Raw genomic sequence first — 20,112 nt, 5'->3', positions numbered from 1 at the left:
AAAAAATTTTTTTACTCGACAGTATTTCGTAGACTTTTACAACATTAAAATTGTAAAGAAATAAAAAAGTTATATTTCCCTATTGTTGATCCTTATAATAAACGTTTTAACTAATTTTAAAATACTATTAATAAGTAACTATTTATTTAAGACCGTTACATTATAAAATGTCTAAACGGTACGAAGCCCTAGGTAGTACCGAGAAGTAACGTAATAAATATGATAAATAATAGTTTTCGTAATTGAATATACCTAGATATTATTACTTCACTTGACGCTTCTGATTTCGTGTAACGCACACAATAGGTACTTGCATTTAGTATAATATTGTAATTAGGAAGTTAAATATGTATTATTCCACCAAAATTGTGGCTTAGAAAACCAATTTGTTCCTTATGTAATATTTAAACAAAAGTATTCACATTTGATTACATACGTGCTCAATGAATACTGCACAATGTACGTTTTGTAAATTTCAATGGTATTATAATCGTTGAGGCATATATCTAGAGTAAACATGCGCGTTCGAAATATGGTGCCTTAACCTGCGGCCAATTGGCGGCGTATGTTTGGTAGAACGGACTTTACTCTGTTGCGAGCATTCTCCGGCCACTTTTCTCCTCGCAATTACTAAAATGTTTATTTGTACGCTAAGATACTGCACAAATCGATCTGGAAAAAACAAAAAAACCGATGGTATTACCTTTCACCGGTAAGTAATATTTTTATCTTAATCAATAGCTATTTTAATGTTAAAAACGTTTTATTAACATATTCTACAGTAGTTTTTAGTCGTAAGCTATCTCCTGTCTCTGTCCTATTCAGCTAGTTAGGCGTGTAGTGAAACGATAAACAAAGGTGACGCGTATGCGGAAAAGAACGACATACTGAATAGAACTTACAGTAGACCGATGTAAACAGTCCGCGCTTTTTACTGAACTACTTGTTTTGCTTGTCAAAGTCGATGTGATATAACGTGACGATGTTCCCTTTCCTTTGAGGATGACTTTTTAGCTCGGATTTGTATGCAGTGTAATTTCTATGTATTATATATCAATGATTATAATACGATATTCCGCAATTTCGTGTATATTTTTATAATGACAAATACTACTTTGTACGGGTTGAATATTATTAACTATTTAAAAGATGTGTTTTAAAGTTCGTTTATTTTTATATATATACATAAAAATGTTGTTTCAGTACGTGTAAGGTAATTACATTTTACAAATCATGACTCAGTTGTTTAAAACTATCGTAAAACTATGCAATGATCTTTAATACTCAGCCTCGGAACGAACAGAGCACAAAATGCTCATTACAATACATTAAACTAAACATAATTATTTACATGGCAGTTATATCGAGCGAGGACTTCATCTTCCGGAATAGTTGATACTGTAAGATCCGGTTCCGATATCAAAGTTCTTCACAGATGGATGCAAGTTAAAGGTCGAGTACTGAGGCTGGTAGGACTGGGGTTGTTGGTAAGATTGAGGTTGTTGGTAAGATTGAGGTTGTTGGTAAGATTGAGGTTGTTGGTAGGATTGAGGTTGTTGGTAAGATTGAGGCTGTTGGTACTGTTGGTTGTAATTCTTTCCGGCTTGTTGGAAGGCGGGTGATTGGAACAGGGAGAAGGACTGCTGAGGCTGGTAGTCTTGATAATCCAAGTTCTGAGAAGGTTGCTGATAGTTGTTGAAACTGGGGAGGTTTTGACGGAAGCTGAAGGTTTGGGGTTGCTGATAGGTCTGGGGCTGTTGGTAAGTGATGGGTTCCGGCTCCTGGTACGTCTGCGGTTGCTGGTAGCCGGAGTACTGGGGTTGGTAAGTCGTGGTCTGTTGGCGCTCGGTGGGCTGTCTGTAGGCGGGCTGGGCAGGAGAAGCGGTGAAGGCGGGGCGGCGGTAAGCCTTCAGGGCGGGGCGGCTGTCCTTGTAACCCTTGGCGTCGTAGATGCTGGGGTCTTCTCTGTACTGACCGTCATCTTCCTCTCCTTCGGCCAATGGACCGGGCCTGACATCGTTGCTCAAAGATGGAGGAGGAACGTTGATACCATTTCCTGCATTAAAAAAATCAATGTCAAAAAAAAAACATTTTTGCATGACTATTAAATCAAGTTTTTGTTTGCAGATTAACATTATAAACTAGATAGATTTTCAATGCAAATAAATAACATACTATTACAAAGATATTGTTTAAAGCGTTGGATAAAATATCTTGATCGGCAGCATTTTTTGCGGAACGTTTGTATCAAGGTTAAAGACTGTCACTTGGTGGTCAAACTTTGGCACACTCGCTCTCGTTTGAGGAATGTGGTGGCTATTAGAATAATCAACAAATAGTTCAGTTGCATTATCAATTTAAATATTAAAAACTACTAGCTGTTTCATATGAATATGTGCGCAATGTTAACACGTGTGGTTACACAACCTTGTGAATAAAATTGATGCAACGTTTTCCATAGTTTGATTCATATTAAATGTAAATTATTACGTTCATGCAATATTATAGCAGGTGTACAAAATAGTATACTTTTGGCGAAATGATCTAAGATTCATTACGCGGTGAATTGATTACAGGTGCCAGTAATAAACTAAACTGTTTCACTGTTGATGTGTGCCACGATATACATATATATACTATTTTACTTGTCTTGTTCTAAATCTTAATTACATGCCCGGCGATATTTGAAGAGAGATTTAATTTACGTAATACGCAAACATACTTGTGTTTTCTGAATATGTAGCATTTTTTTATTTATCCTTAAATTAATATCAATTTGGTTGGTTTTATATTTTTGTGCAACAACTATGGTGAAGGTGTATAGTGGGGTTCGCATGTTGGTTTGCATGTTGGTTTAATTGGTGTCCTGACGAAGAGACGGGTACGTCTCGAAACCGTTAGACATTTAAAAGTCGGTAAGTGGTTATAAACAAATATTTAATAACATTTAGTAAAATGTTTGACCACAAAGTAAAATTATTTTTCTATAATCTTTAAATATTAATGATCTTTTTTAAGTCCATTACCATGTTTATGATAGTAAGAAGTTTCTCAAAAATGTATGAAAAAAATACTAAAAATAAACTACTTTGAATTACGTCACAAGTTCATTTAAATCAACCAATCTATTACTTATTTATTTATTTACTAACGGACATTGTCCATATATACAATTTATAGGGTTTAAATATTACAATAAAAGAATAGTTTAAAATATTTAAAAAAGAAAAGAAACATTGACAAACATAAGGGACATGGAGACAAGATCTGGACTATTTATTTAGTGCTCGTTTAAATCGATGTAAACTTAATCCAAAAAAGTCTAGATCTTGTCTTGAGTTAACAACACGACAAAGTGAAATTGAAAAGTGAAATTACGTTTTGTAAATTTTCGGCTCCATGTGGCCATTTTTTTTAACGTTTAGCGTATTTTACGCTACGGGGCTTTATTTTTAAAAACTCACTTAAAATAACCAAGGCGATGATAATTTAGAACACAATTTTTTTTTTTCTTAAATTGGCTCAACTCGATAGTCTATCAAGAGGAAACGCAGTCTCATTTTTTTTCGTTCATCCAAACGTATTTCCGTAATTTCTCCCTGGCTAATGGCACTAGAGCAATGAATTTTTATACACTTTAGGCGGGTCCGTATTGTTTTGTTTTTTTGACAAATTGTTTCTTATGAAAGCTAGAACCATCCATAAAGCCAAAAAAGTGCCCAGCCCAATTTTATCTCCCATTTTCGAACGAACGGTAAACAAATATAATAATAAAAATGCGTATATAGTTTTATTATTATAATTAAAAATGCAGTTCTACCAAGAAATGTCAGTAGAAAAACTCAGTATACAAATCTGACAAATAGTTTTAAAAAACAGGCAATATAATCTTGATACTCTTTTTAAGAAGAAAAAAAACAAAATCGATTCAGTTTTAAGATGCGGAAAACGGGACAACGAAACGTCGATTAAATCTGTTTTAGTAAGGCATAATCAGGTCTATGTACAGTTGTCTTTTTCGCACATTACCCCAGAGTATATCAAATAGGAGGAAGGAGGAGGTCAAATATATATTCATAAACATTTTTGGCATCGCATATTTTCTTCACAAATAAAAAAAGCGACTTAACTTCCTCATTATAATTGTAACATTGATTTCCAAATTAGTTATCTGCAATATTTTAATATGGATTTAATTATACTGAAAAAATGTTTATTCTTGTATTACACGACAAATCTTTTAGATTTATTTTAAAGATTTATCGTTTTACTCGATAAATCTTCTCAAAATATTTCCGGTTTCAAATAATGATTATAAATATCTTAATTCTAGATATAACAGATAGACGTGTCAGTGAGAAAATAAATAAAATATGTTTTATACGTCGTATAATAGAGATATTAAATGTGAGAGGCAAATTTTGGAATTCAGTTTTAATTTATTATGAACACAGCCTTTCTGTCATACAGCCTCCTACATTCCAGGATTCAGTGAAGCCTTACACACGCTGAAGGCCAAATGTGACGTTTTAAAATAACATATTAATATCAAGTCAGTTGAACTGTTTTTAGGTATGCGATTTTAAGTGCTTACCTTCAGTTTACCATAGATAATGAACATATCAACATTATTAATCAATATAAATTTTATGAATTCAAATTTAAATTGTTTTGTTTTAAGCGTTCTTTGGGTTTTTTTAACTTGCCATCTTCTAATTTTTTTTTGTTTAAACTCATCGACCAAAGCTAATCAATAAAAATATTAAAAATGCAAAAGTGTGTTTGTTTTTGTTTCTTTCCCGTCGCAACGGAGGAACCGATCGACATGATTTTTTTCATGGGGATAAACGGAAAGTTGAAAAATGTTGAAGATTACTTACATTTAAAAAACAATTAAATATACTAACAATGCGCCACATTATTTGCAAATGAGTAGGCATTAAGGTAGGTTGTCAAAATTAATCTACTTAAAATTAATTATTATTAATATTTAATGCATTAACTTTGTAGTCAAACATTTAACTAAATGTTATTTAATATTTGTATATAACCACTAACTGACTTTTCTATGTCTACCGGTTTTGAGATGTACCCGTCTCTTCGTCAGGACACCAATTAAACCAACCAACAACTAGTATGGTGACGGTGTGTGTTATGTATAAGTGGTTATATACAAATATTTAAAAACATGTATTATTGAAATTGATTATTTAAATTTCTATAATTGACTTTCTTTATCTATGGTAAGTTCGATTTGCTTTTCGTTTTGGTTTTGCAGAAAAAATTTGGATTTATGAACAGAATAAAGATCCTACGTTGCCATAGACTAACGGATCGTCGTATTTTTTCTCATAGCAATAGTTCGAGGACCGGCAATTGATACCGGCTACTTTTTATCCCGAAAAAAGTATCACATCGGGAAAATTCTTATTAACATACGACAAAACTTTTTTATTACCTAACTAATTGAACAAAATTTGAGGCAATTGAAATGGACAATTCATATCAATAATGTAATTAGCAAAGTGGCGACATTATCGAGAGTATTTTTTTTATCAAAACCTTTGTTCCATGAACGGAAAAAAAACCGTCTGGTAATAAAATTAAAATAAGTTATGTGCTATGGGGAACAGGAAATCAAAATTACATAAGCAGACTACAAAGACAGCAAAATAAAATTTGAAAGTTAGTACTTGACCTCCCGTATTTACAGCAACCAAAGAACTCTAACAAATTAAATAAATAAATGTTACTTAACTCTTTCAACTAGAATCCAAAATTATTCATAAATTAGCTACTGACGAAGAAATACGATTTTACTTTTTTTTAGTAAACAAGGACACAATACGAGAATATTAAAACAATATCACATACAACATTCTAAAACGAGACAAGGACAGTCCAGACCAGTAATTCCCAAAGTGGTCTATATCGACCCCCAGGGGTCTACGTCAACGAAAAAAATAATTGAGGGTCCATGAAATGAAAATGGGGGTCCACGATAGTGAATCTCAACATACACGGATAGTACTTCTGTACTTCTGGCTGCAAAAAAACATACCCGTTACTTATCCCGTATTATGGAATATAGCGAGCAAATTTTTAATTTCCTTTCCATCGTCATACCTAGTGGAAAGGGGGTTCAGCCCTGTTACCTGAATCTCCTAACGAAAACAAGAAACAAACTGGACATCATTGGCCGAGGAGATTTAAGATTAAACTTGACAAAATTGACGCCAAATGTTGATAATTGATTATTAAAGCATCTGGTTCATTCTTCCCACTAAAAACATTTACTTATTGCTTAGTTTATTTTATGTTACGTTTATTTTATATAACAGATACAAAATTTTATTTTGAGAAGTTTTAATTTAAATTCAATTAATAAATGTTTAAAACTTAACTTAATGTTTTTAACACTAAACTTCACCACAGTTAGAAATTTATGAAAAATCAATATCAGGTAAGTAGGGGGTCTACTGAAAACCGAAAAACATGTCAAGGGGTCTACGACACAAAAAAGTTTGGGAATCTCTGGTCTAGACTAATAAACCAGGGACTGAAATTGTACAATAAACTTCCAGACAAAATTAAACAAAAGACTCAGACAACCTTTACAAAAAATGTTTATAATATTATCATTAACAGTAGAATATGAATTTAAAAGATAAAAAATATTTAGTTAAATGAATTTAATCAGTATGGGTTTTCAAATAAATATCACATATTTTTTTTCATTCTCTCTCATACCACGCGAGTGAAGCCATGGATAAAAGTTAGTGTATTTTAAAATCGCAGCTATTTTTAAAAACACCTTGTATTGATTGATCGATTAAGTGGTGATTTTTTTCATGTTTTTTCGATTAATCCAAAGTTTTAAATAACGTGTATAATAATTAAAATTGATTATGACTTGTGTTTGACGAATAGAACATTAATAAAATTGACACATTTGGTTTTGAGGCCTTGGTCTATAAATAATTGAATGCCTAATTAAACATATTTTAATCGTATCTCCTTTCACACGTTTGTAATTCAAAATTGTTACTGGTACAAAAATATGCCGATTGCGTGCAGACTAGTTAAATCATAGGTTCAAGCTACAATAAAAACTGGATATAGGTACAGAGGTATTGTCTTTAAACGAATGTTTCATTCAGTTTACCACATACGAAATAATTAATTAGAAGTTAAGTAGCAAAATCAGACAATTAATATTCTCACGTATTGTGGGTTATCTTGCCTTAATTTTTTATTCTAATTTTTCTCAGTGTTTTCCGTATTTTGTTATTCATTTATTGAACAAAATTATTTCTCATAGCAATTAGCATACATAATTGTACATATTTTACATTATCTAAAGTAAACAATATGAAACCAATGCAGGTACTTACCGAATACATCATAAAATATCTATCGTTAGCATTGTTTGAGATTTCATGTTTCGATACTAGCTTGGTTTGAAAAATACATAAAATGGATTAATTCGTGTATTTAAATTTTCGTAATTATTTTCTTCTTTTTCCACATCCGCTCCTAAGTAGAGCATGTGGGCATCACTAAACCCCTCCAGGGGTGGTATTTTAAATCTACTCTACCCCCTAGAGAGTGGTCAATTCGGGAATTGTTATTTTTTGTACGCGTTTGCACTTTGCTTCATATCTGACCACACTGATGATTAAACGTCAAATAAATATGAACGCGTGAAATCAAACATGCTGATATTCATCAAAAATATTATTGCGACCTTAAGCATTACCCAAAACACTTAATTAGGTTGAACTAACCTAACAGTACTGTTTTTTTCCGTTTTTTAAACCGTTTTTCAAACCGTTTTTTACGACGTTTTTTACGACGTTTGACGTTTAATAGTCAGTGCGGCCGTTATCTAAAGCAAAGTGTCGTTGCACTCAAAAAATAAAAATCCTCAAATTAACCACTCTCTATTGGGTAGAGAAGATTCAAAATACAACCCTATCTAGCTAGCCAGAAATCTCGCCTCCTTCTACGTCAATTCTCCATCCCTTAGTCTCCAACCTTCCAAGGTATCGGGATATATTCACATAAGCCGAGGTACATACACTTATCCACATGTTCAATGTCACTGTCTTTAATCGGAGAGAAAATGCGGAGTAGTCAAGTCGGCAAGTCGGTTCGCTAAGTATTTGGCGAATATTGTAACACCTAAAAATCTCCAGTAATACTACGTTTCTCAAATTACCTGCAGGGTAATCCACTCAGTACACATTTTAAGGATACTATTAATACATTGTCGGACTCGTGGTGTAATGGTCAAAGCGTTTGCCTGCCATGTAAGAGGTCTCGGGTTCGATTCCCGACATGGTTGATATGAAATATTAATTTAAAAGGGTGTTTTCACACTATAATATTTCATAATCCCTGGACTGCTACCTGAAGCGTAAGACTGATCATTTTACCTTCATATAGCAAAAAATTATCAAGATATGCTATGGTTGATGTAATAATGCAGTGCTCTATGCACCATTAGGTGCGGAAAGGGAATGATGATGATAAATAAATTAATGTCGAGACTACTACGCATTGTGATTTTTTTGTGTTGAATTTTATTTTGAATTTATAAGTTACTCTACAATATAATATTATTGTTCATGTACTGGAAAGGACTGATTATTACCTTACATTTCATGTTACAAAAATGAACTAGATACCCTGTAATGCATAGCCCTATGCACCATCGGGGGCGAATATTGGAATGATGACGAAATGTTATAACTTACTATTAATACAATGGCGTAGCAGAGGGGGTGAAACGACACGCACTTCTATCCTGATATACATTCCTTGCTTTTAACACATTCATACGTGTTGAAATACATGGCTTTCGATTGTATGTGCTGTTGGCATGATAATACCTAACATTTTGAATTGGTTGAGGGAAATGGCGATGGTATCTATTCTATTTGATCCACACCTAAATGAAGATTTATTGATTCTTTATGTAATAAAAAGGAAATTACAACATTAAAATTCTAGAGAATAAGGTAATAAGGATCATATTCGAAACGAATCCATACTAATATTATAAATGGGAAACTGTGTTTGTTTGTTTGTTTGTTTATGTTTCCTTCACGTCTCAACAGAGCGCCCGATTGACATTTTTTTTGCATAGGGAAAGCCGAAGAGGTGAGAAGTAAAATATGATACTTATTTTTCGTCCCGAATAAAAAAAAAGTGCAACTAAAAAATATGTTATGTATCAACAATGAGCAACATTATTTCAAAATGAGTAGGCGGTAAGGTAAGATTAAAAAAATAATCAGTGTGAAATAAATTCTTTAAATTTTATCTGTGGTTAATTTGGTTTCTTTTCGTTTTGGTTTTGTAGTAGGATTTTGGATTTGTGAACAGAATAACGATACTAAGTCACCACAGGCTAACAAATAAACGTAGCGATAGATGAAAGACCAAGCTACAATCAATTCCAATGAAATATATCATTCTATCGAGAAAAATCTCATTGACAAAGAAAAACTATTATTGATATAAGACACAACTGATTAATTACCAAAATAATTTCTCCCTAATACCAAGTGAGCTTAGCCGCGGGTAAAAGCTAGTATATCCATATTCAAATGTAGTAAGAATGCATAAGGAAATTGGATTTGTCACAAAAAAGCAACAAATACAATTTAATGTTGCAATTTTCATTAACTAAATTTATAACGGGGTTAAATCAAACTAAAAACATAATGAAGTATGAATAATATACAAAACTAGAGATGAAAATAGATAAGATTACCAATGAGGAGAAAAACAGAGTCTCAAAACTGATAGTTCAACAATTTAAAACTGTACAATGAGTTACCAGAAGCAATAAAAAAATAAAACCTCTTGTAATATTTTAAATCAATTTGAACAAAATATTTTTCTTCGATAAATGTTGATACAAATCGCAATACTATTAAAAGTTATGAAAAGTTTATATGAGTTATATAAAATGTAATAAATTAACATAATGAAGCATTAAAAATCAAAATTTTGTTCTGAATGTTGCCAAGAGCGTCGCTAGTAATTTATTTTTGTTCTTAAAATAAATAAAATAAAATACCTTGTGGTCTAAAGCCGGACTTGCTTCCCGCTCCATATTCCACTTCTCTCAGCTTGCCCTCGTCATCCACGTATCCGTACTTGCCCTGCACCTCCCCCGTGGGGAGTTTGGTCTCTATCTTGTAGGAGCCATCTCCGGCCTCGTACCCGAAGCTGTAGGACCCGTCGTCATTCTGTTTGCTGATCTGCTTGAGGATCGGCACGGGGTCTGGACGCTTCTGGGCCAATTGGGCTTGAGCCGCGCAAATGCAGAACGCCAAAAAAGCAATCTGAAAAAAACATAGGGTCATAAGATTAGTTTATTAATATTACTTGAATCTTAAAGTACAAAAATACATAAATTTTAGCAGACTTATTGCTAAAAGCAATATATTCCAGCCAACCAAAAAATAGGCTGGTCAAAAGAGGAATTGGTCAATAGTTGTTTTTTTTTTAATATTCATAATAACACACACGTAATTAATTTCAAATAGCTTTTACCTTAGTGGGCAGATAAAGCTTGCACATAATTTAAACTTAAATAATAAAAACACTTAAACATAATCAACAATATTTTGAGTTTGTCGAAATTTTTGTAGACAAGGACTCTTCATCTCTGTTGTAATGTGTTAATAAAAATACTTGTGTTATGCATATTAAATTATGAGTAACGTAGGATCTCATTAGTTTGGAAAGAGACAGAAAGAAAATCAAGGAAAGAGAAGAAATATATATTTTTTAAATGGAGGGAGGTTAATGTTCTAAGGATATATTATAACAATATATCAGGCGTTTCTTAAAAGTGGCCAAGGACTTTCGTTGCTCTCCATGCGGATTTTGTGTATGTACCAAAATTAATTTTAATCTTATTCTTTTTCTCCTTCATTCCCTTTCCAAATCAAATGGTGCATAGGGCACTGCATTGGTACACAAATCGCAGCGTATCTTGATTTTTTTTGTTACATGAACGAAATATGATCAGTCTTACGGTTTAGGTGCCAGTCCAGAGATTACGAAATATTCTAGTGTTAAAACACTTAAAACGTTTAATCTTACTATGGAAGATTAAAAACTTTATGGGTATCTTTTTCCCCCATCAAGTTGATTTAAAGAGCGGGCAAACGAATTTCATTTAATAGCCCGTATTCATAATATATAGTCTTATTGGCCTTACAAATGGTGAGTTCTAAGATGAACTTAATTTGATGATCTGGTATTACTTATTATGTAGTTCATATTAACCTGGGTTCCCAGACTCACGGATCTACCAAAACTTGATAGAAACTATTTCCTAGTTGAAAATGGCTCAAAACTCATTTACATATTTAATAATAAAACAAAAAACTCTTAATTCGTACAATTAAATTAGGTAACATATTCATTAAAGAACTTTTAGCAATACTTATTTTTGCGTTTATTTCTCTCTACAATTTAAAAACGAATATTTCATTTTCCAGTAATAAATAATAATTAAGTTTTGAGCATAAATGTGGTTTTTCCGAAGCACGATACGAGTATATAATTTTTCGGGAGTTATTTAAAACGAAACAAATGAAAATACTTTGTGATTTGTAAAAAAAAAAATCGATAAATATTCTGTTTTTGATTATTCTTTAAATGTTTTTAAATTTATGAAAGTCAGTGAATAAATGTAAAATGAAACTATTCAAATTGGAATAAATTTAAGTTATCTTAATACAAAAGTTCGATGTTAATATTCTTTCATGTATTATGTGTAATATTAAAATGAAATAAAATTGTAATAATGTACGGGAAACATAACAACTAATATATTTTTTCTTATTATTTAATATCACATTTTTACCATTTATACATTTCATAAATAAATATCTCATATGTCTATAGTATATCTCACATTTAAACCAACAATCTATTCTCATAACATAAGTACATACTGATATTATCTTCACTGAAAATAATGTAATATTTTAATAAGCGAACGATATTATCAAATGTATACCACTAGTCTTAAATTTTGAGAATATAAACGTTGGGCAAGAAAAATCTTAAGAGATAAGATTCTAATCTTTTACGTAATTTTACTAATTCCATTGTTTTATTTTAACATGGAGATTCCACAAACACTTCCTTAAATTATTGCTTATCTTAGAAACAATTATATTTTTGTTGTTTCGGTAGACTTTTAAATATATCATGAATTAAAAACATTAAATAAAAATTTTATTCATTTATTTCATCATCTTATGGTGCATAGGGCACTGCATTGGTAAACCATCCGCAGTATATCGTAATATTTTGCTACATTAAGGTAAGATGATCAGTCTTACGCTTCAGGCACCAGTCCATAGACTATGAAATATTACCTTCTAAATAAATATTTCGTATCAACCATGTTGGAAATTGAACCCGAGACCTCTTGGACGGTAATCAACGCGTTGACCACTACACCACGAGGCCGATAACATTTGTTTATTTACTTATAAGTCATTTATTTAACATGTAATCAAAAGAATAGTTTTACATATTTGTTTATCATAACAAATTCGCACACAGATTTCGTACTATCTAATCACTAATATGCAATAATTATTGTTTCCTAAAGGTTACAATATTATTCAATGCACTTATTTTGCACATGATTTCAATATGTTTCTTTTTTAGGTGAAACCGTGTGTGTTGGATTTGTTCCGACATTTCGGTTACCATTGCAGGAGCCATCGTCAGTGTAAACTGAATGTTTTGTAGAAAAAATATTTGTCTAAGTACGAGTAATTTGTACCGTGTCGCAGTCGCTAGTAGGCACATTTCTATAAGTTTTTGTAGTATGTAGTGCTGGGAACCATGTTGAGTTTAAGTAAGGCCCCTCGGCGTCGTCTTTGTTTATGTTATTTGGGTGTCTGTATTTATTTATTTATTTACACTCTTTATCAAAATACAATTCCATGTTCACTTGCCTCTTTTATTATTCGTGCACTGTATGTAATTATTGGGTTTATGTACAATCGGTTCGAATGCGAAAAAAATTCCGGTGTCTTTAAAGTGTTTCACTATTGTAGATTGTTCAGGGTGCCCAAGTTTACACGCTCTTTTGTGTTTCGTCAATCTTTTTATATGATGTGCGCCCTGTTTGTCCTATGTACACTTTATCACATCTTTGGCAACTTAGTTTATAAACTGCTTCCGTTTCTAGGGGATTCTTATGTTTTGGATTTAATAAATAGTTCTCTATTTTTCTCACAGTCCCAAACGTTGTTCCAATATTATGTTTCTTCAGCACTTTGGCTATCCTGTCAATAACAGCCCATGTTATTTGATTTTCAGCAATTCTAAAAGAATCTTCTCAAATAGACACCTGATCCTTTAAATATTATTTTATTTTATCTATTCCCAACAAGTGAAATATATATTGGAGACCAATTGTGTAAAAACCGTTCAACGTATAATATTACTATTATTTAATATTGTTAACAATACCAACAATGCTTATGTAACGTAACCAAAATACACATAACAGTTCATTCATTTAAGGCAGACAGCTTTTGCTCTCGAAATACTTTCAGTTTCATTATTTGTAAATATAAATTATTTATATTTACTCAACTAAAATACAGTTACGACTCTGCTTACTCCTATATTTTTAAGTTATCATATGCATGTGTTAGAAACTTAAAACAGGTTTGTTTACGATTTTTTTTACTAATATGAATTCTCGCGTGTGTAGGAATACCTTCATCATTATTCCTTTTCACTGCAATTTATGGCACTGCATTGGCATACTAATCGCAGCGTATCTTGAACATTTTTTTAAGATGAAGGTAAGATGATCAGTCTTACGCTTCAGGGACCAATCCATGGACTATGATATATTCTTGTGTGAAAACACCCTTTTGAATAAATATTTCATATCAACCATGTCGGTAATCGAAATCGAGACCTCTCGCATGGTAGGCAAAATCGTTGAATATTACACCACCAAGACAAGAAATACCTTAATATTATGTTGTTACCAAATTTTAAAAAACAACGTCGTATCAAGTAGTGGTTTTGATTTTTTTTATCTATAAAACTCTATTGTTATGTTTTACTGCGTTTAATTTTGACCAACAACTGTGGATATCGACAAGAAATATCTACAAAAAACATGAATATTATTAATTAATATTTTAACTGGATTGTGGTCCCGTAGTCGTATTGTGGACTCACGGGCCAAAAGTCCGAGGTTCAAATCCTTTCAGGGACTTTTAGGAAATGGTCTGAAAATTTCATATTTGAGTAAATAATAAGAACTCGAGTATTTCTCTTTTCAAAAAAAATCTGTTCAAATACACTTTAAAATAAAATTATCGTTTTGTGATGCCTAGACCTAACATTTATATACATGTTTCTTTCTAAAATTATTGCAACAGAGAGGGAAACCATTTTTGAGAAAGAAACATGAGTTGATAAATATCAAACAACCCTCCATGTGGACCTATTAACTTCTGAATTTAAACAGAGTTTTTTGACAGTGTTTTCGTTGAAACAATTAGGATATGTTTTAATTTAAATAGTAGTGCAATGATTTTAAAAAAAATACTACTCTTTGTAGAGCAAATATTTTTTTAAAAATTGGGTGGACATACTAGCGTTTGATATTTATAAACTTATATGGAAGTCTAGGCATTTATTTCATTTTTATTTCATTTTTATTTCATTTTATTTTATTTCATTTTATTTTATTTTATTTTATTTTATTTTATTTTATTTTATTTTATTTTATTTTATTTTATTTTATTTTATTTTATTTTATTTTATTTTATTTTATTTTATTTTATTTTATTTTATTTTATTTTATTTTATTTTATTTTATTTCAATTTTATTTCATTTTTATTTTATTTCATTTCATTTCATTTCATTTTATTTTATTTTATTTTATTTTGTTTTATTTCATTTTATTTTATTTTGTTTTATTTTATTTTATTTTATTTTATTTTATTTTATTTTATTTTATTTTATTTTATTTTATTTTATTTTATTTTATTTTATTTTATTTTATTTTATTTTATTTTATTTTATTTTATTTTATTTTATTTTATTTTATTTTATTTTATTTTATTTTATTTTATTTTATTTTATTTTATTTTATTTTATTTTATTTTATTTTATTTTATTTTATTTTATTTTAGTTTATTTTTTGCACCACAACAGGCCAGGAGGCCCAATTACAGTGGTGAATTACATCACAAAACACCTAGGCTTGAGAAAAATCACATTAAATTTTTGTGTTCTCACCGGGAATCGAACCCAGAACCTTCCATGTGTGAGTCAAGCTTCTTGACCACTACACCACGGAGGCCACCAGATTTACAGGACTTGTGTATATTCCTTTCTAAAAAATATTTTCCGTCTCTGTTACAACAAACTTAGATATTAATAACCCCCTAGGGAGGAAATCCAGCCTGCCTATAAACATTTGGACATACTCAAAATATTGTTGATATATTTCTAAATTTATGTGAAACTGAAAAATCAAGGATTTAACCATTAACCATAAGATTAACCATACAGATTTAAACATACACCGAAAGAATAAAAGACCTCATTTATCTCTCGCATTTCCTTATTTCAATATAATATGGATTGTTGCAACTTATTTCAAGATTTTTTACTATTTAATTTGACTAGCATACTATTATGATAATTTAAGTATCCAGATCGATCTAATAATATATAGTTGGTGTCTAATTACAACTAACCGCTATCCTGTGAGGTCATACATTACAGTAATTGATGGACGTAAGGCTCACGTTAAAACGTTGGCGTAGACACCTCTAAAGATTGTGTCACCGACAAACCTCGTATTACCAACATACAAGGTTTGTGAATATATTATACAACTTTGAAACCAATTGCGGAAATTTAATCAGAATTCAGGTACCGTTTAAATAATATTACAAACTATCCATTCAGTGCGTTATTTTACAATTACGATTGCGTTACGACTATTTAAAGAACATTTGTTTTATAGAAAGTAATCCATTGTTGATTTCGATGGATCGAAAGTCAAATGCCAAACCCTGATAAATTCTTCGACTGCCCGTTTATACTTTTACTTGTATCTTTACTATTTCTAAAGGTATTCTAGTTTGATAAAGCAATATGGCTTTCTACATACAACATAATAATGTTGCACGTAATAATATCTGTTCTTATAAACCAGGAACTAGAGTGAATATCATAAAGTATTTTGCATTCTGAAATTGCATTTATATCCTTGAGTGGGTTATAAATTATAACTTATTAGACTTTGACAGAAAGCTGTGTGTTTGGGTAAATTATTGCACAAAACACGAAGTAAGTCAATGTGTGTACAAAATAAAGGTGTGTAAATGCGTCGGCGGATATGCGGTGGAAAAGTAATTTGATGAATAGATGTTTAAATGAAGTGTTTTCTGTCACTCTCTCGCAGGGGCTTCCCCAACACTCTGGGAAAAAGACAACTGCACGTCGGACTAATTATGCCTAAATAAAATCGACTAAATTAAGGTTTTTTATTTACGTTTTTCGCACCCCAAAACTGAACCGATACGTTTTTTTTACTGAATAGAATTGACTGTGGACAGGTTTAGATTTTGTATAAAGTAGTTGTTGTGTTGTATACTGTACGTCAATGTTTAATGGCAGATAAAACTAGACGCATTTAAGGGTTTTTGGATGATCCCAGGTCCTATAAAAGACAATTTATCAAGAAAAACAAACGAAAAAGATATATCCTGCCAGTCTACAAGCATTTGGACATACTCAAAACATGGTTAATTTAACCACCTGGCAAAAGAAGAAGTATAAAAATAGGAAAATCGTTTTCAGACGTTGCCTAGTAGGTCAATTGGTACAGTCGGATGAATCTCACCCGCGTGATAAAGGTTTAAGCTCTTTTACTTCACAAAAGTCAACAGGTGGGAGAGTTGAGAAAATGTGTATGTTTAAACATAGGCAGAATGGTGAATGTTACACAGTGCGTAAAGTGGCCACTTAAACTAGCCGATGACAGGTCGTAAGCCCTAAAAATACCAAATTTCCATATTCCCTTCTTAAAGGTGTTATCCCTCTCTATTGCAACAAATTTAAAAAGAAAGAAATATAATTTACAGCGTGAACAAAAAACATCACTTTAGTGCCATAATTCGAAGATAAAATAGGGTAATTCGTTTGTACTGAAGACTGAAGACAGCTAAGCCAGGAGATACGTTTTCTTCGTAAACTACGTTTTCCTCCAATTTGTCTTTGGAATACGATTCGAACTATTTGATCATATGCACATATTAATAGGTTACAAGTTGCTAGAAATAGTTGGTGACATTATTTCTAAAAGAAAAGCTCTGTCTTTACGCCTTCGTGTTTATGGTAAGATTTGTAGTTCGGTTGAGTAACCAACAGGATTAATAGCAGCTTGACGTCTACGTACCTACCAATGAAAATCAATTAACCATTAACTATTCCATAATGCTATTATCTAAACGTAATCTTAGGATAAAGTCATAAGTTTCAAAAGCTGTTTTTCAAATTGGAAATCAATTCAACAGGTGCACGGAGTCTTTGAATGTCCATTGTCATTATTAAAATGGAGCAATACTTTACCAGGCTAATGATAACTAATCGGTCAAAGCATGGAGGTATGATTTTTAATGTTATCCTCAAACATGCCGGATAACAACAATCTAAAAAAAAATGAAATGAAAGGACTTAGAGATTTTTAATTAAGAATTTTCCGTGTGCAGGTAGATTACTAATACAGTTCTGAGTGTGAAATGGAACTATAACAGTGTACGGGTGTTTTCGACTCGATTGCTACTCTCAGGTAAAAACCCTAAGGAGGAAATCGAGCGAATAATTCCGCCTCGTAATGTTAGTGGTGGCGCATTCGTGTACCACACGTAAGGTCTCTGGTTGATATTTAGTTTTTAGTTGAAATATGAGTTCTATACTGCAATATTTCACTGTGCCTGGACTGGCACCTGAAACGTGAGACTGATCGCCTTACCTCTCATGCAATAAAAACTATGCAAATTCGATGCAAGCAGGGTACCAATGCACTACTGAGTAAGGGTAGATAAATGATGATCACGAATATATTTTTGCATTTTTTTAAAAAATTACTTGGTATACTGAATGCATTATTTGCATAAATTACTTTAGCATATAAATCGATTACTTTTAAACTAAATCATCAATTTTTCACGGATGTTTGTAACATAACACGGTCTCTTATCCGGTCTTTCATCATTGATCATCATTAAAATATACGAAACTCGTTTTTTTGCAAAGTGATACAGACCCACTTTTAAACTTTATTATATAATAATATAGGAATCTGTTGATACAGTTTATAGCGGTAGGCTCGCAATGAAAAACCAGTTGGTGTAGAAATGTATAATCAATAGCTTAGAATATACGTTATTAAGATAAGAAAACAATTTTGAGCTTACAATTTTTTTTTTTTAATTTTAAATTAACAAAGATTTTTTGCTTTGTTAAACTGACCGATGCCAACGCCCAATTGGTGTGAATGTTACTCGTATTTTATCACGGACACAAAACTGCTGTTATCAAGCAGTTGTCCTTGCGTCCTGCAGTGAATTCTTGTAATTAAAGAAATTCTTCTTTCAAAATCGATTTATTCTATTGCCAAAGAAAACCCAGGTAAAATCAAATAGTTATTTATTTTTTTATATAAACCAATTGGTAATGATAAAAATATCAATAAAATTTCTCAGTTTAGTTTTACTTACGACCAACGAACGCTTTCGCCGAAGAAAGCAACTAGAGTACTAGTAAATTGTTTACAACACTTTTATACTACTATTTACAACGTTTTTTTGGCGGATGGAAAATTAAGGTAAGTATTTTATTTAGGTAAGTATATTATTATGTGCCTGGACTAGATCTGTAATATTCATGTAACACATGGTCATCGTTGGATGCCAATATATAAGTAAGGAGAAGAAGACTTCAACGCGTGGTATCTAAAAATATGTAGTTTTGAAATCTTTTCGACGGTGTAATGACAATGACGCTTACCTCACGCACGAAGGGTTCCGGGTTCGATTCCCGGTGAAATTACAACCATTAGTTCTTATTTTTCTCAAGCCTGAATGTTTTGTGCTGTAATTCGCTACTGATATTTAACCTTCTGGCCTGTTGCGATGCAAAAAATAAAGAAAAAAAATGAAATTAAGCATCGTTGGTAAAAATTCTGCATTTAACTGTGATGAAAGGGTGAAATGATAACAATAGTAATTATTGTGTTTTTTAGGTGTATTCACAAAAAACATTTTTTCACGTGGCCGCAAACAAACACGTTATATGTTCTATTATTTCTTAAATTTTACAAAACTAAAGATTTCGTTGGTGTCCTCGGTCCCATCTAAATATTTATTATGTTAAATTAAATTTAGTCAATTCAGTTCAATGAGAAACGTGATTTTAAATAATTAAAAAAAACTGCCTCCATTTAAAATATTTTGTCATGTTTTCACTTCATCAAAAATGTATAAGTACGTATTTATAAAAACCTTCGAATGCTTTTTTTTGCTCACCTGAGTCGTCTTCATTTTGGTAAACAAATGCACTTGTTTTTATTATTGATTGAATTTGTAGCGCGTTAGAACAATAACACAGGAAGTAAGTCGCTCCTCGGGTTGTGACGTCGTGAGTTCGGTTTGTCTAGTGCGGCGCTGCGGTGCGGTAGAGCCTTATATTTATAGAGTGCTCGCTGTTCATATTGCTCGCATTTATTGGCAACGGGGTTTTTAACCATTGGCAAGTGATACATTAAACAAAGCTAACTAACTAAAACCAAGTCCAATTTTCACAAATTTTACGCAAGAAGCCACGTTGGAATAAATACATAAGCGTGAAAATTAAATACAGTGAAGTTTTTCCCCTTATCTAACATGTACTCGTGTAATATAATTTCAATGTCCATAATTCCTTGGGGGATGGAAATAATTGATGAAAAATAAGTAGTGTATATTTTGTTTTATTGTTTCAATATTTATGTGTATTATGTATTATTTTTTCAT

At 31.4% G+C, this 20,112-nt stretch overlaps 1 protein-coding gene across 1 annotated transcript; it reads right to left on the bottom strand.

Annotated features, from left to right (window-relative positions):
- Positions 1-1,150: 1,150 nt before the first annotated feature.
- Positions 1,151-19,797, bottom strand: Cpr97Eb (Cuticular protein 97Eb). Its single transcript, XM_088234188.1, has 3 exons — positions 19,627-19,797; positions 10,091-10,358; positions 1,151-2,056 (listed from the first exon to the last, which is right to left on the bottom strand). The coding sequence occupies exons 1-3, from the start codon at positions 19,639-19,641 to the stop codon at positions 1,377-1,379; spliced, it is 963 nt and encodes a 320-aa protein (XP_088090314.1). The 5' UTR covers positions 19,642-19,797; the 3' UTR covers positions 1,151-1,376.
- Positions 19,798-20,112: the final 315 nt, after the last annotated feature.

The sequence above is a fragment of the Micrasema longulum genome, unplaced genomic scaffold (assembly GCF_059751315.1).
Source record: "Micrasema longulum isolate JH-2025_06_02 unplaced genomic scaffold, ASM5975131v1 h1tg001212l, whole genome shotgun sequence".
Classification (NCBI taxonomy): domain Eukaryota; kingdom Metazoa; phylum Arthropoda; class Insecta; order Trichoptera; family Brachycentridae; genus Micrasema; species Micrasema longulum.
Note: the sequence above shows the minus strand (reverse complement) of the source record. Positions and strands in the feature narration are given on the sequence as shown.

Excerpts from the sequence above, each read along its gene's own strand:
- Cpr97Eb (XM_088234188.1), bottom strand. Across the intron at positions 2,057-10,090 it reads GTCCGGCTTTAGACCACAAG|GAAATGGTATCAACGTTCCT; the intron begins GTATTTTATTTT and ends TTTTTAATGCAG.